At 47.0% G+C, this 25,336-nt stretch overlaps 1 protein-coding gene and 1 pseudogene across 1 annotated transcript; both read right to left on the reverse strand.

Annotated features, from left to right (window-relative positions):
* Positions 1-200: 200 nt before the first annotated feature.
* Positions 201-8,014, reverse strand: LOC122733528 (annotated as a pseudogene).
* A 7,867-nt stretch (positions 8,015-15,881) lies between these two features.
* LOC122733533 lies at positions 15,882-25,035 on the reverse strand. The gene is made up of 5 exons (XM_043973981.1): positions 21,433-25,035; positions 20,979-21,039; positions 18,555-18,873; positions 17,362-18,304; positions 15,882-17,280 (listed from the first exon to the last, which is right to left on the reverse strand). The coding sequence occupies exons 1-5, from the start codon at positions 21,546-21,548 to the stop codon at positions 15,882-15,884; spliced, it is 2,838 nt and encodes a 945-aa protein (XP_043829916.1). The 5' UTR covers positions 21,549-25,035.
* Between the last annotated feature and the right edge of the window lie 301 nt (positions 25,036-25,336).

Genomic DNA, 25,336 nt, shown 5'->3' on the forward strand with positions numbered 1-25,336 from the left:
TCTCTGCCTCCTTCCCTCAATCGCTTCCTTTCTGGGCACCATGCCCACTCAGTACAGCACTTCAGCCATCTGTCTCTCCTTTGGGCAGTCTTTCTCAATAACCAAACATCACTGGTACTTATCTCCATTCACTTGCATCTCTTGCAGTGGCTCCCTGGCAGCCTGGCATACCTCACCCTCAGCCTCCTGCCTTTTTTTCGTTTGGGGACTTTCTCTGTTCCCAGGTATCCATCCTTTTGTGCTTTGGCTTCTGCTTTTAGACACACGCGCGCAGATACACACATGAACATACAAGCACACACACATGCACACAGATGCACACGCACACACACACAGAAACCACAGAGTACAGCCATCAGTCTCTCATGTGCTATGACTCTCGGCTCTCTTGCCACACACCTCTCACACTCTTGGCCTCTCCTTCCATCCAAGGCTCATTTCCTCCCTTCTTCCTTTCCTCCATCTCTTTCTGGCCTGGCTGCTCTTTCTCTGGTTTTTGGCCTTTCTCTTCCTGAATGTCACCAGGCTCTACCACTTCTGTTTATTGCATCCAGCGGGCTCCCCCCCACCAAGAATTATGTCCTCTCCTACTCCTTTCAGTTTCTAGATGTCAGCTAGCATTCATTCCTCTTTCTCTTACAATAGTCCCCTTTTGGTCAGGCTCACCAGTCATACTTCCTTTGCTTGCTGCTCCCCAGTTCAGCCAGCTCCCCCTGCATGCCTCTCTCCATTCATCCTCTTCCCCTATTGGGATGGGACCATCCCTTCAAGTGTCAGAGGTCGGGTCTCTCCTTTCACACCTGTCTGTGGGGCCTGTGGGACTGCTACCTCAGCCTCTCCCATCCTGGCGATCTCCATCCATCCATCTCACTCAAGCTTTCTGTTCAGCCACTCATTTTCCACTTTCTGGACACGGCCATTCATCCACCACACAGGGCTGGACTTTCTCTCTGCATACAACTCCCATACTGCATTGGACTGCATGTAAATATCTGCCCCTCACGTGTCCCTTGTAGCTGCCAGAACTCCCTTGTTCTCATCTCCACTCCCATGTCTTTCCCCCTGTCCTTCCTTAGACCCAGTGTAGACCTAAGACTCAGCACTCTCACTTATGAGCTCCTTGCTGTCTCTCTTTTCTCAACCACCCTTCCTTACATGCTAATAGTTCTGCTTGCCCACCCAAATGACTCCAGGCACGTCTTCAAGCTTGAATCTCTCATTTCCTCTAGATTTTTTCTCCCTATTTCTCCTCCCTTCATCTCTATTGCTGTGTTTTTCTCATCTGTCTTTATTCCTTAACCCATCTTTTGCTTTCTGCTTCTCTCTTACATTCATTTTCTGCCTTTTTGATCTAAGCCCCCATCAGTATATGTCTCCTCAGCTCAATTTTTTTTCTGTTTTGTTAATGTATTCCAACGAAAAATTGATGTGGCTATTGGAAAAACATAGTTGACTTTTTTCCTTCTCAGCTAAAAAAATGGATAGAAATGAAACAAAAACCCATTCCAGGTTTTTGTGTGAAAAATCTTTTTGCATATGTTGTGTAACAGTATAGACTTAAGAGAATTCATGGGCCAAAATTGAAGTCCCATTTCTCTCAGCCCTTTCTTCAAAATATTTTTATGGAACTTCTTTCCTTTTAAAAGCAAAATGCTTTTTCCCTTGAATTATTATCCCGGTTTTTCCAAGATGACTTTTGTACTGCATGCTTGTCTTGGCATCTCCTCAAAATGCTCTGCCAGTGATTAGAAGACAACATAGAGTCTGTAGAGTCCTTTCCAATGGTAAGGGAAGAGTGAATGGGGAGAAGTTCTTCAGATTTTGTCTTCTTTCCTCGTGGCTTCTTTCATTCTTTTCCTTGGCTTCCTGGGAAGCCACTCCAGCCTCCAAAGTTTTTCGGCTTCTGCCTTCAGTGCCCCCTCGTTCTCTTCTACCACATCTTCAACCATCCAAGTCTCCATAACCCCACCACCATGAGGCCCCTTATAGGCCCCTTAGGCCTCCAAAGCCACTGTGTTTGGCGTAGTTACTTTCTTTCCATTCATCTTCCTGTTTTCCATGAACTCTTTCACAAAAATAGCTTCTTCTTTTGGGTCGAAGTTCACAAAACCGAACCCTTCCGTTGACCTTGTCTTGGTCTTTTTGATTATCCTGGAACCTGCCGAGCTGATAAATGAATCTTTCATTGCTTCTTCTGTCATGTCTTCTGACGGACCTTTGAACAACAAGATTTTGTAGGATTGTCTCCTTGGTGCTGTATGAAGTGCCTTCTGTGTCTTTGGCTCCAGCCGGATGGCTCTGCCTTTAGTTTTTATATTTTTCCAAGAATTCAAACCTTCTTTCCCATCTTCCACAAAGGCAAATTCAATGAATATGTCATTCAGCCTTGGTTTTTCTAGGGCAAGCAGATAGATGTTGCCTTCTCAGATATTTCCCGTGGACTTTCTTCATTTGAGCTCTCAGACAGGCTATTCATCCACCAGTGTCTTCGAGTCTCCTAGTTTGCTCTTATTCCTGTTCCAGGAAATATTCTCCCCATCTCTTCATTTCTCTTGTCCTTGACTTTTATTCCCTTTGTAGTCCAGAATGAGCACTCGACTGTCAATCTGGTTTTTGTTTCTCTTCCAAGGCTTTGAACACATCTGTTTCTGTCTTAAATAGGCAATTTTCTTGGGTGTGCCATCCTTAGTGCAGACCAGTCTGACCTCAATAGTGTCTTTAAACACTTCCTGGAGTTCCTTTATATGGCAGATTCTTGACAGAGCATCCTTGCACCTGTCTTTCTTCTAGGCTTTTGCTTTTTCCGGCTTCATTTCAGAGCCATGAACGTTGGAGCTACTGAATTCCAGAGCCTTTTCCGTGTCTTCAGTGGATTAGAATTCCATGTAGCCAGATTTATTGGTGTCCCCAATGTGGACATTTACAGTGACAAGGTCCTTTTTTGCAAAGATATCAGTGATGCCAATTTTAGCTCAGAAGTGGTTTTGTTGAAGTTCAGGCTACTAGCAAAGAGATTGAAATTTGTAGATACTTCAGCTTCCAATTTCTGTCTCTTGGCTTTGGAAGTTTTCTGTTTGCCCATTTCCTTTTTCTTCTTTCTTTGTGCTTCTTTGACAGGCACTTCCTCTTCCTCTTAATTTTCTTGCTCTTCATCTTCATATTCCTCTTCTTTTCAGCTTCTTGCTCTTCATCTTCATACTCCTCCTGTTTTCAGCTTCTTGCTCTTCATCTTCATATTCCTCTTCTCTCTTCCTCCTAATCTTCTTGCTCTTCATCTTCATACTCCTCCTCTTTTCAGCTTCTTGCTCTTCATCTTCATATTCCTCTTCTCTCTTCCTCCTCCTCTTCATATTCCTCCTCTTCCTCTTCTTCCTTCTCCTCTTCATATTCCTCCTTTCCTCTTCCTCCTCCTTTTCATATTCCTCCTCTTCCTCTTCTTCCTAATCTTCTTGCTCCTCTTCCTCCTTCTCATCTTCATATTCCTCTTCTTCCTCCTAATCTTTTTGCTCCTCATCTTCATATTCCTCCTCTTCATCTTCTTCATCTTCATATTCCTCCTCTTCCTCTTTCTCCTAATCTTCTTGCTCTTCCTATTCCTCCTCTTCCTATTCCTCTTCTCCTTCCTCTTCATATTCCTCTTCTTCTTGCTCCTCCTCTTCATATTCCTCCTCTTCTTCCTTCTCTTCCTCCTAATCTTCTTCCTCTTATTCTTCCTATTCCTCTTCTCCTTCCTCTTCATATTCCTCTTCTTCTTGCTCCTCCTCTTCTTCTTCCTTCTCTTCCTCCTAATCTTCTTCCTCTTATTCTTCCTATTCCTCTTCTCCTTCCTCTTCATATTCCTCCTCTTCTTCCTCTTCCTCTTCCTCTTCCTCTTCTTCTTCCTCCTCCTCTTCCTATTCCTCCTCCTCCCCTTCTTCTTCCATTTCTTTGGCTTTCCCAGCTTTCCCAGAAGCAGCCTTCCTTTTGGTAACTGTGACACCCATAGCTTCTTCTTCTGAGTCATTGTGGCTTTGAGTGGCTCAGGTTCTTCACCCTCTTCCTCTTCACTGTCCTCTTCTTTGGCATTCTTCCCAAGTTTTGCCCGTTTCATTGGAGGTGGTTGGTGGGTCGAAGGGGCTCCTGCTTTTGCTGGGATGACTGCTGCTTTAGATTTAGTGGCTCCTTTCTTGCCTGGTGTGATGCCAGCTTTGTCTGGGGTAGCCACTTTCTTGGCAGGGGCTTCTTACCAGGAATCATGTCTGCTTTCTTGGCAGGTGTGGTAGCAACAACACCTCTTTTTGGCTGGCGGTACCTTCTTTGCTGGTATAGCCACAGCTTTCCCCCCTTATTCTGAGGGAACACAACCTCTTCTCCACTGTTTTCTTCTTCAGTCTTCTCACTCTCTAGGTCTTAACATATATTCATTCCTCCCTCTCTGCAAATGCATAACCAAGTAGTTCTCTCTTGCTCTGTTTCACCAATTATTCTTTTCTTCTTTGTTGCTCCTCAGTTCTGCACTTTTGCATTGCATTCCTATAACCATTTGTCCATTTCTCCTTATCTGCATTTGACTATCACTTCACAATCAGAGTTTGGTTCTCTTCTTTTTCTCTTTTTTTCTTGCCTGTGTATCACCCCTTTTCACCCTTTCCCTTTATGCCTTTCTCATTATTTTCTTACTGTTTCTCTTCATCTTCTCATAGCTTTCATAATGCATACAACTCCCACTTGATATAATAGGTAACCCATCTGTGTCCTACTCATGGTGGTCTTTCTGTTTAGCTAAATATGACTTAGACATATGTCTACTCGTCTGTCTCTTAAGGGTTCATTGCAAACATTGCATATCAAAATTTTAACATCTCTACTTTCATACTTTCCTGGATGTCTCTATTTTTTCAGCTGACCATCAGATACTGCTCTGGCTTCTTCTTTTACCCAGCTATCTGTGCAGCTATCTGAAGCCAGGAATCTCTCACTCAGTACAGCTTTCTTCCCATACATTTCCCTCTCCCTTGGTATCTCTTACCAGCTCACCCCTCACACTCATTCATTCATCACTCAGAATTCAGCTCTCTTTATGTGCACAAGTCCCACTCTATATTTGATTTCACCCACCATTCTCTCTATCAGCAGGCCAGACACTCACTACTCCTCTTCTATCTCTGTTCAGTCATCTCTTCCTGTCTGGTTCAAACATTTCAGATCTGTGTCTCGGCATCTCACCTTTCTTCCTTTTCTGGGTTTCTCTGTTTTCTGAGGTGTTCATACTTCACTTCAGACCTACCTCAGTGTATTAGAATTTCTGTTCAGGCATCTATCTCTCACTCCAAACCCATCCCAATCCTTGTTTTATTTTCCCACTTTCTCTGTTCACTCCCTATCGATATGTTGTTTACTCTATTTGTTCCTTTCCTCTTTGTTTGGGACATTCATTATTGTCTGCCTTTCTAAATCTGTGCCATCATCAGTCTCCTTAACTAGGTGACCCTGAGCAAGTCATATACCCTCATTTTAAAATGAGGGTAGAAGTAGCACCTACCTCACCTTTAGGATCTAATGAGAAAATATTTGCAAAGTGCCTGGCACATGGTAGGTCCTTAATAAATGCTTATTTCCTTTCCCTTCTCTTCCCTTCCCTTCCCTTTCCTTTCATTCCTTTTGTCCTTGTTCCATTCTGTGCACATTTATAGAGCTGACACTCTGACGTTGTAGAAAGAGGTAACGTTTGTTCTTCCAGATGCTGTCCATGTTTCTGTCAGGAAGTTCTGTATATGATTGACAAACATATCGAACAATATTCTAAATCACTAATTATTAGAGAAATACAAATTAAAACATCTCTGAGTTTTCATTGACAAACAAGACCAAAATGGTAAATATCTACCAGATTGCATGTGAAAAGACAGGCCATTAGTTGAGCTGTGAAGTACTTCCATGATTGTGGGAAATAATTTGCAAGTGTAAGAAAAGTCATTTAACCTTACATACCATTTCCAGAGAATATGCCACCCATTGGTCATGTAAATATACACCTATACATCTCCCTCCCAGTCATACACTCTCACATGCATGCATGTTCACACACCCTACAGATAGGAAAGAGAGATAAAGAGAAAGTACCCGTCCTTGTGGTAGCAAAGCAGGGGAAGGAAAGTCACGCAGTCTTGGGAATAGCCAGGTAGATTGTGGTGTGCGGATGTCATGGATTCTCGTTATCCTGTTAAAAAAAAACAAACATGAAGAATTCCAAGAAAATTAGGAAGCTTTGTATGAGCTGGTGCAGAACAAAGTAAGCAGAAAATAGGCAAGCACTTTACACAATGGCAAATAACACTAAAAAACTTCCAGGTTCTACTCAGTGCAGTAAGTTACTGATGACATGTTATATGTGGCTCTTTCCTCTCTCCAGAGAAGTACTGAACTATAGGCACAAAATGAGGCCCACATTGTTAGCCAAGGGCAGTGTATCGATTTGTTTTTCTTAATTGTAGTGGAATGTCATGGTAACATAGGGTGGAAGGGCAATCTGGTAGATATTTACCATTTTGGTCTTGTTTGTCAATGAAAACTCAGAGATGTTTTGATTTGTATTTATCTAATAATTAGTGATTTGGAATATAATTCGATATGTTTTCAATCAGACACAGAACTTCCTGACAGAAACATGAACAGCGTGCCCTGCAGAGGATAGAGTACTGGCCCTGGAGTCAGGAGGACCTGAGTTCAAATCCAGCCTCAGACACTTGACACTTATTAGCTGTGTGACCCTGGTGCTTTATCCACGGCACCACCTAGCTGCCCCCACATAGATCTTTTTTGTTCTCTCATCTGTGGCCCTGTCTCTCTTTGTCCCCGTCAGTGCATTTGCTTCTGCCTGTCAGTCAACAAGCATTAAGTGCTTACAATGTGCCAGGCAGTGTGCTAAACCCCGAGGATTACAAAGAAAGGCAAAAACCAGTCCCTGTCCTTAAGGAACTTGGCAGGAGACAATACGTAAACAAATATATCCAAACAAGATCTGTACAGGACAAATCAGAGACAATCTTAGAGGGAAAGTGCCAGCAGCTGGGGAGACTAGAAAAGCCCTGCAGGAGGAGGGATTTTCACTGTATCTGAGGGAAACTGGAGAAAGAAGACAGCACTCCAGGGATGCTGTGTAGACAGTGCGAGTGCAGGGAGACAGGAGGAGGTGGAGTATGGTGTGGAAGGAAACACCAGTCAGCTAAGCTTGCTGTCTCTTCTGTGCCTATTGCCTATGTGGGGCCTCTGATCATCTTTCTGTCCATCTCATCAGCCATGCATGGGCCCCCACCTCTCTCTGGCCCCTGTCTGTGTTTCTAGTGTGTCTAGGTCCTCCAGTCAAATCTTAGTCCCTCCATATGGGCATCCTTTACTGTCTGTGTGTCTTTTCCCAAATCTGTGTCTCACTGTGTGTCTTTATGTGTTCCTGTTTATCCCCATCTGTGTCCCTGTCTATATAACCTGCATCAGGATGGGTATTCCCACACATCTATTCACTTATCTGGGGATTCTTCTCTGTCTCTGTCCATGGGTCTTTCCGTGTGCCCCCAACTATATCTTTCCTTCTGTGTATCCCATCTATACCCCCGAGTGTGTCTCACTGTCTGTCCATGTGTTCCTTGTCTGTCTGATACCATCTGCCTCTCCCACTGGTGTGCCCAATCCCGTCTCTCATGTCTATGGATACACCCATTCTGGCTGTGTGGCCCTCCTCATCTCTCTGTTTCCCTGTATATGTGCATACCTCCTTGGCTGGGCCACTCCCTATCTTTCTCATCTGCTCATGTTTCCCCTATTTCTCTTTCCATCCATTTGTACGTCCACCTGTCTTTCTAACAATCCTAGTGTCACTGCATTTGCTTGTGTTCCTTCTCTCGGTGTCCCCATGTGTATCTCTAAGGGGCCTTCTGCTATGTCTTTGTCCCCTGTGTGGTCTATTTCTGTCCTATCCCAATCCACTGACCATCTCTGTGTTCCCCTCTTTCTCTGTGTCCCCATCTATGTACGCCATTGTCTGTGCCTTTCTGTGTTCCTATTTCTACCCACAGTTCCTCTGTGTGTGGCCCCATCCGCCTCATGCTTTCTCTGTGTCTTCCATTTATGTGTTTGCCCATATTCCCATCCATGTGGCCTTATCTGTTCGTGTTTGCCCTCGCCTGTCTGAATGTCCTTGTCAGTCCACGTGTCCTCCCAGCTCTGGGTCTGTTTCATCAGCCTTTTTCACATCTCAGTCCAGAGCTCAGATGTGGGCCTCTGTGTCTGTGGATCTACTCCTTCAGTTTGTCCCCTTGGCTGTGTCTGGGTGCTCCTGTCACTCTGCGTGCCGCCCCCCCCCCATTTATCTCTTTTCCTTTCCTTGTGTCCCTGTCTATGTATCCCCTCCCAACTATGTGGGCATTTCCCGTCATGTGGGTGTTTCCTCTGCATGTTCCTTCCCATGCCCTGAGCACATCCTGTTCCCTTAATCAGTCCTTACATGGTGAAGACTCCAGAGCCTTTGCCCACCTAGTAGCTGTTCTTTAGACACTTTCCAGCTAATCGATGTTGTTCATACACTGTTGTGAGCAGACGTGGCCATAATTCCTCAGATCACCTGTGTTGAGGGCAGAGGATAGTGGGGACTATGCCCTCTTTCTTCCTAGAAGCTGCGCCTCTCTTAATGTAGCCGGCTCCTATTGAGACTGTGGGCCACTAAAGCCCTCAGATTGTTTTCATCTCTATCCCTCCAACTTTTCTGTGACCCTCTTAAGTCTCTGCGTCTATCTATTACTGTGGCTCCCATACTTCTTTCGGTGTCTTCTTTTGTTATAGGCAGGCCCTTGTCTATGTCTCTGCCTCCTGCCCTCTGTCTACCATCTCCCTCCATGTCCCTGCCTATCTCTGTGTCCCTTGTGTCTCCCTTTCTATGTCCTTGGGAGCCCCTCTCATACCATGCACAAAGCACTCTGAAAACCTTAAATACCTATAGAAATGTCAGATATTATTATTTTCATTGTTATCATTATTATTATCATTGTTATAATTATCATCCCTAGAACACAATTTGGTATCGGCCCATTCATGACTTCTACTTTGCTCTGGTCATTGAACTACTTCGGAATGCACCTAATGCTACCATTACCTAGTATCCATCTTTCCATATTTTCCCCCAGAGCAGCATAAAATACTTGGTCAAATACACATACATGGCTAAAATCTCAGTAAATCATACATTCCATCCCTTGATTCAGAAATCTAGTAACCCCTTTCTTTGTTACGTGAGTCACCTTGTGCGTTCCAGTATCCCGAATGTATGTGTGGAGATTTGGCCACGAGACATTACAGTGATGATGTTATTGGTCAATCAAGTCGGACTCTTCGTGACCCCATGGACTGGAGCACGCCAGGCCCTTCTGTCCTCGACTATCTCCCGGAGTCTGTCCAAACTCATGTTCATTGCCTCCTTGGCACTCTCTCTCCATCTCATCCTCTCTTGTCCCCTTCTCCTTTTATCTTCAATCTTTCCCAACATCAGGGTCTCTTCCAGTGAGTCCTGTCTTCTCATAATGTGGACAAAGGGTTACAGGTTAGAGGTGAGGTCCATTTCGTTTCTTTTTCAGGGAACTCTTTGATAACACAAGTGTCGGGGCCAAGATCAGAGGACATTATCTCAAGGTGACACTGAAGAGATTATGTTGCCAGTCGATATTCTTAAGTTCGACTGAAGTTCCAACCTTGTATTTCAGACCTCCAGGAGGAGCAGATTCTAGATGGCACCTCAGGATCTGAGATATTTGGGGGAACTTTGGTCATTTGGACTACAGCTTTCCTGAAAACCTGGCTCTACTTTGAAACACAGTGAGAAAGGAAGCCCTGGCCAGGGCGGGGGTGGGTGGAGGAAATCCCATCTAATTCTAGTATTACACAGTCAAATGTAAGCAGGAGCCACTTCAGCCACTATTAGCCTCCTAACAGCTGCTCTCATTTGAGCTCCTCCCTGCGCTTGCTAGCTTCTAACTCACATTGCAAGCATCCAGTGGGTCATGGCGGCAGGCAGGAGAATGGGGAACTGTCCAAGGGGGTTAAAGCTTTCCCCCTTCCGGAGGCAGGAATCATGTTACTTCCATATGTGAAAATGATGACTGGTGCTGACATGAATTGAATCACAAGCAGTTCAAAGGGAACTCCAAAGGCGATTTTGAAATCCATGGGGAGAAATGTGACACGGCAGATCCAAGTTGTCAGTTACTTGCACAGAAGCTTCTCTCCATCTGGGCCATATGAGACACTTCTCATTAATAATAAGAAAAATACAAATGAAAACAAGTTTAAGAATTGACCTCCCACCCATTAGATGAACAAAGAGGACAAAATGTGAAAACAGTAAACTACTAGAGCTACCACTGGTGGAACTGTGAATTGGCCCAATCATTCTGCAAAACTATTTGGAATTAGTAATACTAATTCCCTAAATTTAGACCCAGATATGCCACTCACTACTAGGCACGTACTTATACCAAGGAGATCTGTGTGTTTTCTGTTCCAAGTGTGTTTCTTGTAAACAACATATTGTTGGCTTCTGGTTTCCAGTCTGTTCTGTTATCTACTTCTGTTTTATGGGTGAGTTCATCCCATTCATAGTTATGATCAATAACTATTTCCCTCTGTCCTATTTTTTATCCCGTTCTATTTTTTACCCTATCCCCCTTCAAAAGTCTGTTATGCATCTTACCACTGCCTCCCTTAATCTGCCCTGCCTCTTATCATCCCCTCTCCTTTCTTTTAAACCCTTCTTCTCCTGCCTTCCTTTTGGGTAAGATAGAGTTCTATATCCAACTGAGTGTGTGTGTGTGTGTGTGTGTGTGTGTGTGTGTGTGTGTGTGTGTATATATATATATATATACTCTTCCCTCTTTGAATGAGTTAAGATGAGAGTGAGATGCAAGTACTATCTGCCCCACCCCTATTTTGCCCCAAGTGTAAATACTATTCCTTGTGTACCTCTTTAATGCGAAATAATTCTCCCCATTCTCCCTCTCATTTGCCCCTTCTCCCAGTGCACCCTTATATCATTTCTTTGAAATCAGCCCAACATAATCGACTCACACCAGTGCCCTCTGTCTATGGAGACTTCTAACTAATGAGAAAGTTCTTAGGAGATACATATATCATCTTTCCATATAGGAATACAAACAGTTTAAGATTATGAAGTCCTTTATGATTTCAATTTCGCATTTACCTGTTGATGCTTCTCTAGAGTTCCATGTCGGAATGTCAGATTTTCTATTCAGCTCTGGTCTTTTCATCAGGAATGCTTGCAAGTCTTCTATTTCATTAAATGGCCATTGTGCTGGGTTCCATTATTGAGTCTGGGTCTCAGCTTTTTGTTGAAAATTTCCTAGCCATCAGGCTTTAATTTACTTTAGGGAAAATGGAAACTCGGGACAACTGGCCTGAATCTCTGGGGAGTTCGTAGACTGAAAGGTGAAACAGAGTTTGTCCAAGAGCAGCGGGCATTCTCAAGTGGGACTGGCAGTGTTGAGCAGCAGCAGAAATGTCCCTTTGTGACCACAGGCCATGCTGCCTCTGTAGATGTGACTACTGGAACCCTGGGCTTCAGAAAGACAGAAACAAGAGTTGTTTAATATCATCTACTCCAACCCTTTCATTTTTTTACTTTCTTTTTTATTATGAACTTAATGAACAAAACATTAACATTTCAATAAAGGAAGAACAAAAGAGAAAATTGTTTATGAAAACGTGAACGATTCACATTTCTGAATATATCCCTCCCAGCCTGAAGCTCTCCCTCTCACTTCTCCTATCAGCGATCCTTCCTGCTCTCCCTTGCTTTTGCTGGCTCCCTCCCCCTCCCATCTCTGCAACAGAAGGTAGACTCTTCACTCAGTCCCAATCCGTTATGAGCCAAGGTGAGCCCCTGTACCATTGGGTAAATTGCAACTTTTATTTGTTTGTTTTGCTGTTCCGTTTGTATTTGTGAAAAATATTGGCAATAGAAAACTTGGGAAATGCCCCTAAGCTAGGGAGAAAATTCCTTCTTCATGTGGGGATCAAGTCAGGAGGCATTAAAGGCATACATTATCAACTCCCCTTCACAGAAGTAACTACTGACCCCTTGGGGAATTTTGTCTTTAACGGGGCTCCTGAGGAGGGGGCAGCTAGGTGGTGCAGTGGATAAAGCACCGGCCTTGGATTCAGGAGGACCTGAGTTCAAATCTGGCCTCAGACACTTGACACTTACTAGCTGTGTGACCCTGGGCAAGTCACTTAACCCCACTTGCCTTACCAAAAAAAAGTGGGGGGCTCCTGGTTCAAGCTGGGAGGGAGATTGAACCCTTGGAGGAATATCTCCTCCTTCAAGGATAGCTCCTGGTTCAAGCCAAAAGGGATCACAGGGACACTTCCAATTTGAGAAGGGGTTGAGGAAGCTTAGAAATGGAATCTTTCTTACTACTGTTGTTGCTGCTACTAGCATCCCATCTGACATATTTGACTCCCTATGGACTTCTTTGTGTTCAGATGGGGGACTCCAAAATTCTGCCATCCCTATCACCGTCCAAGTTAGGGGAGACCCCCAACTATCTGTTTCCCTGTAGCCTTTATCCAGGAAGACTATTGAGGGCATTTCAGCCATTATTAATTCCTTGAGACCAGGGTATTTTTGTGCCATGCAAATCTCCATGCAACAGGCCAATCTTCCCCGTTAAGAAACCAAAGGCAGGGCAGCTAGGTGGCGCAGTGGATAGAGCACCAGCCCTGGAGTCAGGAGTACCTGAGTTCAAATCCGGCCTTAGACACTTGACACTTACTAGCTGTGTGACTCTGGGCAAGTCACTTAACCCCCATTGCCCCACAAAAAAAAGAAAAGAAACCAAAGGCAGGTCCTAATGGCCAGTCTTTTTATTGTCTTGTGTGGGATTTGCTTTCTCTTAATGCTTATGCTATACTTATTCCTATTACCATTGTTTCCCCAGCTCCTTGTGAGGCGACCTGCTTACAGCCATAGGCAAAGCCAATACAACCACCCTCCTTCAGGTCCTCATGTCTTTTGGCCACTGCAATAGCTTCCTAACTGGTCCAATTAGCTTGTCCATAGCTAATTTTTTCCAAGTCCCATTCACCTCGATTCCCAGCACCTGCTTGTTTTTACCTAGAAGAATTCACAGTGGACATGGACTTGACTGTCTCAAGCATGTGCAGAGCCCCGTTTTATTCTCTCAAATTTTATAATAGGATTTAGCTTCCATCATTTTAAGGGTCCCACCTTGGTTCCTTATGTGTTTGATCTGCTTCTAGGTGCTCCAGATGCAGAGGTTTGTCATTGTCTATTCTCTGAGCTTCACCAAAGGGGCCAGAAAGTCTCTAAGTCAAAAGTCCAGTGGTGACTTCCACAGGTGGAATGTGTCAGGTTTATTTTGACGGCTGGGACTCATTCAGTCTCTCCAAAAGGCTTTCAACCCATTCAACAACTGTCTGTCACCACCACCACCAAGAAGTAGCTGCATGCTATCCTTGGAACAGCCAGGTACTGGGGGCAGTGGATTCCTTCATTCAGTGAGAATGACTAAAGGCACAATGAAACTTGCAGCCCTGGAAGCCCTCTCTACATATTTTGAATTTCTCTCCTTCTTCTGATGACAATGTCTCTCTTTCCTCTGATGAATCTGAAACTGAGAAGTAGATAGAACAGTTAAAGGCTGAACGGGCTGCTGGGGTCTGGGTGACTGCAGAGGGCAAACCATTTTTCCCTCACCCTTGCTATCACCAGGTATGTCTGTCTGTTCATTGTGGTTCCCATTAGAAGGGGTGTACTTGGCCCAGGTGTCACCAATGCAGATGTCTTTGGGTGTGCCTCTTGCCGACTTGCTTGACATATGATCAGCATGTCTTTTGTGCTGTTGCCAATGGTGGGCATCCCATAGCATCTCTTTGAACCTTTACAGATTGGCTTCACTTATATGCCTAATGCTGTCCACTATGGGATCTGTTTTGTGTTGATATTGACCAATTAGCCCCGTGGGTTGAGGCCCTTCCTGGCTCTCAAGCAATAGCTGAATTTGTCGCTAAGGATCTCCTAAAAGAAATCATTCTCTGGCGGCAGCTAGGTGGTGCAGTGGATAAAGCACCGGCTCTGGGTTCAGGAGGACCTGAGTTCAAATCTAGCTTCAGACACTTGACACTTACTAGCTGTGTGACCCTGGGTAAGTCACTTAACTCTCATTTCTTCCCCCCAACCCCCCAAAGAAGAAATCATTCCTTGCTTCAGTTCACTGGCATGCATTGATTCTGACAAGGGCTACTCCCTGTTTCCTCCTGCTGCTACAAGGCTCTACCATCATCTTCCTCTGACCATCAGTCTTCTTCTGCACTGCCTCCCTGTCTAGCTCATTATGACTCTAACTTTTCTGCAAGGATTTCTGCCTATATATTTTTTTGTTGTTCTTTAGTCGATCAGTGCCATCTGACTCTTCATGACCAGCTGTGCATGGGGTTTTCTTGGTAAAGATACTGGAGTAGTTTGCCATTTCTGTCTCCAGTGGATACATTTTGTTAGGCAATAAGAGGTGAAGTGACTTGCCCAGGGTCACACAGCTAGGAAGTGTCTGAGGCCAGATTCGAACTTGGGTCTTCTTGCCTCCAAGCCCAGTGCTCTATCCACTAAGCCACCAGTTGTCTCCTTCTGCCTATAAGCATTGCTGTAAACCCAGGCTTCGTTGTACTTTTCCCTCTGTCTCTCCTTGTTCCTTCCTTTTCTTTTTATTTTCTCTCCCTTCCCCTTTGGCCTCCTTCCTTCAGTCTCCCCTCCTTCTTTGTGCCTGCCCTTTGTCTGCCTTCCTTCTCTTGTATTCCTCACCCCTGTGTTCCTCCTCCCTGATCTCTCCCCACTCTTTCCCACCATCTTCTTTTGCTCAATGTCTCACCCTCAGTCTCTGTCTTCTTTATGTCTCTGTCTGCCCCAACTCTATAGGGCCAACTCTCTGCTCATCTTCTTCTCTAGGTGTTCCCCTTCTGTCTCTCTCCAAGTTTAAAAAAACATGGATTTGTCCATCAATCACATTCCTGATTCAGCCTTGTTTTGCTTGAACTAACTTACATTTTTCATGAATTTCATCTTTTTTATAACTCACTGGCTAATATATTTTCAAATGTGATATTTTGTACTTCATAGAATCATTTTTGTTGGACTACCATGGTTTTTGGTGCAGAATTCAACTTGTCAGTAACCTTGGGCTATCTGCCATTTTGTAGATTAGGCAGCCTGTTTGCAGACAGCCTAATTTCCTATATATAGGCAGATGCAGACATGCTCATCTATAGCTAATGCACAACATACATAGCCTGTACACATCCCCTTAGGTTTCTTTGTCCCATAACCCCTCAGCTGGGCACACAAGGGGTGGAGCAAACAAGGCACTGGGATTCCCACCTGCCTTCCCAAGGGGCTAGGGGAAGGGAAGAAAATCACTATGGGCCATGGCAGAGAGTGAAGCTTTTAACACGCCACTCTCTACTGTGAACAGTGTTCCAGCTTGCTGCCCTTTGCCCCAGTAGACCACCCTCCTCCCTGATATTGTTCCCCCTGACTGGGCAGGCCTCCCTAGGTCCTCCCTTTCCTTCCAGGTCCCACTCATCCTCCACACAGATCTCCTGGCCTCCTCTGTTATGGCATTTGACTGTCCTTCTCTTTGGGGAACTCAGCCGTGTGCTTCTTCGCCCTCTGACTCCCCTGTGTCACATGGGACTATAGTCCTTTACCCTCAGCTAGATTGTAAACCCTAGAAAAAAGGGACAGTGTCTAATTATCTGCCAAATCATCTAATGAGCACCTAGGGGCTATGTAAGTAGCAGTTGTTTATTGTCTCCTTACCAAAGGAAGATCACTCTGGCCCAAACAACAAGGTGGCAGTGATGACAATGACGACGACGACAACGGTGGCTGCCATGATGGTGGCAGCAACGATGGCGGCAACAGTGGTGATGACGATGACAATGATGACGATGGTGGTGGCTGTGGTGGCGGCAGCAGAGACGACGGTGATGATGAAGACAGAGGCAGAGAGGGCAGCGGTGACGACAACGATGACGACGACGACAGTGGTGGCTATGGCAGCGGCAGCAGAGACGATGGTGATGACGACGGCGGCAGAGAGGGCAGCGGTGACGACAACGATGATGACGATGACGGTGGTGGCTGTGGTGGCGGCGGCAGAGACGACGGTGACGACGACGACGGTGACGGCAGCAGAGAGGGCAGCGGTGACGACAACGATGATGACGATGACGGTGGTGGCTGTGGCAGTGGCGGCAGAGACGACGGCGACGACGATGGTGGCAGAGAGGGCAGTGGTGACGACAACGGTGACGACGACGACGATGACGATGACGACGACGATGACGACGACGACGACGGTGGTGGCTGTGGCGGCGGCGGCAGAGACGACGGTGACGATGACGATGACGACGACGGCGGCGGCTGTGGCGGCGGCGGCAGAGACGACGGTGACGACGACGACGATGACGACGACGACAGTGGTGGCTGTGGTGGCGGCGGCAGAGACGACGGTGACGACGACGACGGCGGCGGCAGAGACGACAACGATGACAACGACGACGGTGGTGACTGTGGCAGCGGCGGCAGAGATGACAGTGACGACGACGACGGTGGTGGCTGTGGCGGCAGCGGCAGAGACGACCGTGATGACGACAACGATGACGACAACGATGACGACGACGACGGTGGTGGCTGTGGCGGCGGCGGCAGAGACGACGGTGACGATGACGATGACGACGACAGCGGCGGCTGTGGCGGCGGCGGCAGAGACGACGGTGACGACGACGACGATGACGACGACGACAGTGGTGGCTGTGGTGGCGGCGGCAGAGACGACGGTGACGACGACGACGGCGGCGGCAGAGACGACAACGATGACAACGACGACGGTGGTGACTGTGGCAGCGGCGGCAGAGATGACGGTGACGACGACGACGGTGGTGGCTGTGGCGGCAGCGGCAGAGACGACCGTGATGACGACAACGATGACGACAACGATGACGACGACGACGGTGGTGGCTGTGGCGGCGGCGGCAGAGACGACGGTGACGATGACGATGACGACGACAGCGGCGGCTGTGGTGGCGGCGGCAGAGACGATGGTGACGACGATGACGGTGGTGGCTGTGGCGGCGGCGGCAGAGACGACGGTGACGATGACGATGGCGACGGCGGCAGAGAGGGCAGCGGTGACGACAACTATGACGATGACGACAGTGGTGGCTGTGGCGGCGGTGGCAGAGACGATGGTGACGACGACGGCGACGACGACGGCAGAGAGGGCAGCGGTGACGACGATGACGGTGGTGGCGGCGGCGGCAGAGACGACGGTGATGACGACGACGGTGGTGGCTGTGGTGGCGGCGGCAGAGACGACGGTGATGACGACGACAGTGGTGGCTGTGGCGGCGGCGGCAGAGACGACGGTGACGATGACGATGACGACGACAGCGGCGGCTGTGGTGGCGGCGGCAGAGACGACGGTGACGATGATGACGGTGGTGGCTGTGGCGGCGGCGGCAGAGACGACGGTGACGATGACGATGGCGACGGTGGCAGAGAGGGCAGCGGTGACGACAACTATGACGATGATGACAGTGGTGGCTGTGGCGGCGGTGGCAGAGACGACGGTGACGACGACGACGGTGGTGGCTGTGGTGGCGGCGGCAGAGATGACGGTGACGACGACGACGGCGGCGGCAGAGACGACAACGATGACAACGACGACGGTGGTGACTGTGGTGGCGGCGGCAGAGACGACGGTGACAACGACGACGGTGGTAGCTGTGGCGGCAGCGGCAGAGACGACCGTGATGACGACAACGATGACGACAACGATGACGACGACGACGGTGGTGGCTGTGGCGGCAGCGGCAGAGACGACCGTGATGACGACAACGATGACGACAACGATGACGACGACGACGGTGGTGACTGTGGTGGCGGCGGCAGAGACGACGGTGACGACGACGACGGTGGTGACTGTGGTGGCGGCGGCAGAGACGACGGTGACGACGACGACGGCGGCGGCAGAGAGGGCAGCGGTGACGACGACGGTGACGATGACAACGATGACGACGATGACGGTGGTGGCTGTGGCGGCAGCAGAGACGACGGTGACGATGACAACGATGACGACGATGACGGTGGTGGCTGTGGCGGCAGAGATGACGGTGACGATGACGACGACGGCGGCGGCAGAGAGGGCAGCGGTGACGACGACGATGACGGTGGTGACTGTGGTGGCAGCTGCAGAGACGACGGTGACGATGACAACGATGACGATGACAACGATGACGACGACAATGGTGGTGGCTGTGGCGGCAGAGAGGGCAGCGGTGACGACGACGGTGACGGTGGTGACTGTGGTGGCAGCTGCAGAGACGACGGTGACGACGACGGCGGTGGCGGCAGAGAGGGCAGCGGTGACGATGACGGTGGTGGCTGTGGCGGCGGCGGCAGAGACGACGGTGACGATGACAACGATGACGACGATGACGGTGGTGGCTGTGGCGGCGCCAGCAGAGACGACGGCGGCAGAGAGGGCAGCGGTGACGACAACGCAGATGGTGGCAGCAGAGAGGACGGCCACGATGACAATGATGACAATGGCAGCAGTAGCAATGGTGGCAGTGATGATGCCACTGCTGCTGCTGACAATGATGACGACGATGCTGATGCTGACGATGAAAACGAATGATGATGGTGGCAGTGATGGTAAAGAGGATGACCACAGGCCCACAGTCACTGCAGAAAGCACTGTCTGAAACCAATGTTCTCATGCTGGTGTCTATTCTCTGGCTGCTGATCCTGGAACTCTGAGGTAAGACACAAACCAGCCAAGACAAGACACAAATCCACACCAGTCAGTCAACAAGCATTATTGGGCACCTACCATGAGCTGGTACTGTGCCAAGCACTGGGGAAACAAAGAAGGGCAAAAAACATGGTCCCTGTCTCAATCTAATGGGGGAGGAAACATGCCCAGAGTGATGGACACAGAACATATCTACAGTATAAAGATGAAAGGTCATCTATGGGGGGGGGTGCCTGGAATCTGGGGGATGAGAAAGGTCTCTTGCAGAGGGTGGGATGTGAGCCGAGTCTGGAGGGAGCCAGAAGGTATGTGCCAGAGGTGAGAGAGGGCAGCATTCCAGGCATGGAGCACAGCCAGTGCAAAGGGCTGGAGGTAGAGTGTCCTGTTTGAGGAGCAGCCAGAAGGCCAGGCATGCTGGATGATAGAGCAAAGCCTAAGGAGGCCAGCAAGGTCCAAGGATGCAAAGGGATTTAAAGGCCAAACAGAGGGTTTTATGCTTGATCTTGGAGCTGATAGGGAGTAGAGGAGGGAGGTAGAGGTGATGCCTATGGTCGGACCCGTGTTTTAAGATCCGTTTGACCTCAGAGACTGGAGGCAGCCAGACTTCCCAGCAGGCTATTGCAATAGCACAGGTGTGAGGGGAGGTGGGTGCAGCCACCATCAGAGGAGAGAAGATTCTGGGAAGGTGGAAAGGACAAGACTTGGCAGCAGACTGGAGGGTGGGGTCAGTATTAGAGAGGAGGTGAGGATGACCCAGAGCTTGTGAACTTGAGTGATTGGGAGAATGGAGGGGGGGGTGCCCTCAACACTAGTAGAAGAGTTGGGGAAAGGGGGGAGTTTGGGAAGAAAGAATGATGTCTTCAGTTTGGAACCTGCTGACCATCCAGGTCAAGATATCCAAAAGGCAGCTGGGAATGTGAGATGAGCTCAGGAGCCAGGGGAGGCCCAGAGAGCTAGGCCTGGGAATCATCCGTGTGGGGAGATGGCAGACAAAGCCATGGGAGCTGATGAGATCCACGGGCAAAAGATATGAGAGAGGGAGAAGGGATGGGGGCCCAGGACAGGGCTGCTTGGCCTCATCCAGACATTGCATACCTCGCTGGGTTTTTTGCTCATCATCTAGGTCTACCTGAGAAGAGATTCCCCTGAATCCAGGCCCAGGATACAGAAGAGGTCAGTGAAGGAAATGGCCTGTTTGCCAGAAGGGGCCTCATGAAGAAAAAAGAGGCCTCAGCCACAGGATTCCCTATGTTGATCCAGGCCACCAAGTCCTTCCTGGCCCTCTACAGGTAAACACATGGCCACACCAGAGGGGGCAGAGGTCAGGGTCTAGACATGGACGTCTACCTGTCTCTGTGCCTGGGAAGGGCACAAGGGCACCTGGGAATTTTTCCTAAGGGGCATGAAAGCTGTGTGCCTTTGCTGGAGGGCCAATGGCCAATGGCCCAGGGCAGTGGTGTGGGAAGAGCAACAGAGAGCCTGCCTTGCAGGAGCTGGAGGGAAGGTAGATGCAAAAGGCCAGATGGCTGAGAGAAGAAAGAGGCAGTAGGTAAGAATCTCTCCTGATGTGGATGCTGGAACTGGGGCAACTAAGGTGAAGTGACTTATCCAGGATGACATAGCTAGTAAGTATCTGAGGCTGGATTTGAATGGAATCTAGGCATCACAAAGGAAGAAGTATTGGGCACAGAGAGGCCCATGAAGAAGAGGACAGAAGGGCGTCATTGGATTTGGAGATAAGGAGGTATGTTGTGGGGATTCTTAATCTGGTCCGGTTGGACTGGAAGGACACTCAATCCCTTGCAATTCTGAGATTCTGGGACTCTGCGAGGTCATTCAGCCTTTAGTCTGAGCCATTTCCAAGTGGTTAAGGGAGGCAGCTGGTGTCCAACTGGCCAGTGAAGGGGAGGAGTTGTGGACTGTCCCTTGAGGCTGGAGCAGGAACTAGGAAAGGTGTTTGCATTTGCATTTTGGGCTGAGTGAGTTCATAGGCTGAGGTGAAGAAGCCAAGAGTGTGGGATGGAGGATGCCCAAGAAGGAGGGGATTTTCTTGGCATTTTTTCTCTTTATTTAGATATACAACAGCAGTCAGTGAAATAACCCTACCTCCTGTAGATTGCAGAAAGCAGCTTTCCATATTTGATGAGTCTTCCACTGTCGGTACATTCTATTGTGATAAGAAAGTGCAAAGCATTTGTCCAAAAGTTGCTGACATCATAGAAGCTTTTTGTCATCAATTTCCCTTTTGTTAAACAATTATTTTCTTGATTTTGGGGTGTTTTCTATCACTGTCATATCCCAGTAGCTGCTCTATCCCTACCCCACCCCCTGCACTGAACCCTTCTCATGATAAAGGAGAATTAAGACCATGCTATGGGGGGGGCGGCTAGATGGCGCAGTGGATAAAGCACCGGCCCTGGATTCAGGAGTACCTGAGTTCAAAATCCGGCCTCAGACAACTTGACACTTACTAGCTGTGTGACCCTAGGCAAGTCACTTAACCCCCATAGCCCAGCAAAAAAAAAAAAAAAAAAAAAAAGACAATGCTACCATTCCATACCTGAAGTCTCCTCTTCTTTGAGATGTCCGGGTTCCATCCTCAGGGGTTGGATTGCTTCCACATTCTGATGGCCTTTGGTGCTGGCTTTCATGAACATTATTGTAGCCATCATACATAATGTTCTCCTGCTTCTGCTGTCTTCACTCCATCTTGATCCAGACAAGTCTTCCCACGTTTGGCTATTTCAAAGTCAGCCTCACTCTTTCTTACTCCTCATATCCAATCAGTTCTAAATGCCATCGAGGTCACCCCCACAACCCCTTTCCCCCATCCACACCACAATCACTCTATTTCAGGCTCTCAATCCTCACGTGCTGCTTCCCTAAATGTCCAAGGAATCAGTCAGCTCTGAGGCAGGGGTTTTTCCCACGCTCAAGAAACCTTGCCTCTAGGATAAATTGCAGACTCCTGTTGGCAATGAAAGCCCGCCCCCCCCATCTGCCCCAGCCCTGCTTCCCTCAGGCATACTCTGTCACGCCAAAGTGATCTGCTGTTCCATGTCCTCTCCCCTCTCCCTCCTACCCCCTCTGCACAGGGAAGGCATCCCCCACGCCCGGAATGCTCCCCCTCCCCCTTTGGGTGTTTCCTTTCCTTTAAGGCTCAGCCCAAATGCCTTCTCCTTCTCCTGATTGCCCCAGTGCTTAATGCTTGGATTGATTTTGTGTCTAGCTTGTAATGACGTGTGTGCGCATGCGCCAGGTTCTACAGAGCTCCTCAATAGATCCCAAGCAAGTTGGAAGGAAAGGACTCTCTCATCAGTTTTTGTTTCCCCAGCCCTGAGCAGTCCTTGCATGTACTAGAGTGCACGGGATTGCACTGCTTGGCCTTCCTCATCTTCATTATTTCTTGTGCCGTAATGAATACTCTCTTATGTTTCCATGCCCCAAAATGTCCAGGGACTTATTCCCCTCCCAATGGGTACCAGCTTCATTTCTAGTCACGAATATACGGAGCTTTTCTTTTTGTCTTTATCCTTCTTGGGGCAGACGTGGTACCCACCACCTCTTCCCTTATGATACCCCCTCCCGCCCAGTCCCGTACTCTGGGTTCCCCCCACCCTTCTGGCCACTCCTTTTTTATGCTGGCTCCCCATCCTCCTTTCATTGTATATAGATATTCCCCAAGGTTCTGTCCTGGGGGAGCTAATTTGCTAATTATCTTTTCAGTGTAAGTGATTACATTGAAATTCATACATCCATTTATGACCTCTCCCCAGAGCTCCAGTTCTGGATTTCTTACTGCCTCTTGCATGTCCTGCCAACACCACAAACTCAACATCTTCCCCTCTTCCCTCAAATTGGGCTTTCCCATAAGGCCTTGATTTCTGGTCATGGCACCACCCCCATTTTCAGAGTCATCCGTTTCTAACCTCAGAACCCTCTTGGATTCTTCCCTGTTCCTGATAAGCCCCTCCCCATATCCAACGAGCTGCCAAGCCCTCAACCTTGGAAAGATTTTTCCCATCCTCCCCCTTACCCCACTGCCAATACAACCACCCTCCTTCAGGTCCTCATTTCTTTTGGCTATTGCAACAGTCTCCTAACTGGTCATCTTCCTTTGAGTCTCTCCCCAACCAATCCATTTTCCTGATTCTGTTTTTCTTTAAAAATAAAGTTTACTTCTTTTTTCAGTTAAAAAATCAATTTTCTCTCTCCCACTTTATCCCTCTCCCACCCTATTTGGAAAAAAAGCAAAATCCTTGCAACATATATGTATAAGCAAACCAAACCAAATCCTCCATTGGCCATGTCCAAAAATGATGTCAATATACACCTTGAGTTATCACTTCTCTGTCAGAGGCTGGGAGAATGTTTCATCATAGGCCCTCAGGCATCATAATTCACTGCGATGATCAGATTTCTTAAGTCTTTCAAATTTGTTTGTCTTTACAAAGTTGTTGCTACCATATAAATGATTCTCCTGCTTATGCTCACTTCACTCTGCACAAGATATTCATACACATCTTCCCAGATTTTTCAATCTATCCCTTTTGTCATTACTTATTGCAAAATAATGCTGCATTATGTTCATGTAGGGCAGCTAGGTGGAGCAGTGGATAAAGTGCCAGGCCTGGAGTCATAAAGACCTGAGTTCAAATCTGGACTCAGATGCTTTATAATCATTTATAAAATGGGGATAATACCAACAGCATTTCTCTATCTGCAGATTTAATATGAGGATAAATTAAGATCATATTAATAAAGAATTCTGTAACCGTTAAAGCACTAGCTGAATTCTATTACATCATCATTATGATTGCTCCCATGGTTCTGCTTAATTCAGTTCGTACAAGTCTGCCTATGTTTCTGAATTGTACATATTCACCACTTTTACAGTAAATATAATCCTACTACATTCATGTATTACAATTGTTTATCTATTTCCTAAAAGACGAGTACCAATTTCATTTCAATAAGTTTATCCTAGAAAAAAGACTAGGAATAGTTGGGTATATATGGAACCTTTCTGTCCTGGACCTCCATGGAGTGTCTACATCCAGTAATGGAACTATTGTGTCAAAGTCTAGGAGGAGCTGAGTGATATGTTTTGCATAATTCTAAACTGTTTTTATAGAATGGTTAGACCAATTCACTACTCCAGCACCAGTGTTTCTGATTCCCATAAGCCCCAACAACAAAAACAACAAGAGCTTTTTGCCGAATCAATGGGTAGAGAGCGCTGACCAGGGTTTCTTGAAATTCTGTTGTGAGGAGGACAGGGGGCAGTCTGCTCTGGTTAGATGTATCAGGGTAGGCAGAGGACAAAGTAAATGGCAAACTACCTTGCGGGGGGTGGGGGGGAAAGCATGCCCCCTGCCAGGTCTTTTTTTGCCTTTAGCAAAGGCCTGATCACCTCCACCCTGTGATTCCTCACCACAGCTGGAAGGTTAAAAACTGAGTTATTTTAATATGCATTTCAATTATTTGGAAGATAGAAGATTTTTTTCCTATGGCTGATAATTTTTATTCCTTCTTTTCTGAATTTTCTATCATTTTACCACTGATTTATGCCAAACTACCCATGGATTACTTTATAGAATTAGAGAAATAATAATACAGTTTAGGTAATGGACCATCTTAGACATATTTATGTCAACAATGAAGTGCCTGATATATCTTTTTTTGGAAGAAACATTTTATGGAAAGATTTTGCCCACTTGCCAGCTTCTCTTATTCTAAAAACGGATTCAGTTGGTGCAGAAGATTTTTTCTTTAAAAAAAAAGTTGTGTGATCACCTCTATCCCTTGTTTGGTTAAGAATTCTACACACAGCCATAGTTATAAAAGGTAACTCCACCTCCAATGTTTTATGATATGAGCTTTTTATATTAATGCCAAGATGGTTACAAGGTATAAAATGCTGGTTGAAAGGGATTTCCCAGTTTTCCCAAGAACTCTTGGGAAAGGACTATATACCATATTGAGTATTTGATGTTTGGGGGACTCTAAAACCCTGGCCAACTGTATCCTTTGCTTCTAGGTCCTGTTGGGCATTCTTTTTTCTTTAATCATAAAAGTATTATTTTCTAGTTACATGTAGAGATCATTTTCAACATTTCTTTTTATAAGATTTATAGTTCCAAATTTTTCTCCCTTCCTCCCCCTCCCCAAGACAGCAAGCAATCCAATATAGGTTATATATGTACAGTTACATCAAATATATTTCTGCATTAGTCATGTTTTGAAAGCAGAATCAGAACAAAAGGGAAAAACCTCAAAAAAGAAAAACAAAAAAGTTAAAACAGCATGGTTCAATCTGCATCCAGATTCCACAGTTCCTTTTTCTGGATGTAGAGAGCATTTTCCATCCTGAGTCCTCTGGAATTATCTTGGATCACAGGATTGCTGAGAAGGGTTAAGTCTATCACAGTTGATCATCACACAATGTTGTTGATACTGTGTAC

The sequence above is a fragment of the Dromiciops gliroides genome, chromosome X (assembly GCF_019393635.1).
Source record: "Dromiciops gliroides isolate mDroGli1 chromosome X, mDroGli1.pri, whole genome shotgun sequence".
Lineage (NCBI taxonomy): Eukaryota > Metazoa > Chordata > Mammalia > Microbiotheria > Microbiotheriidae > Dromiciops > Dromiciops gliroides.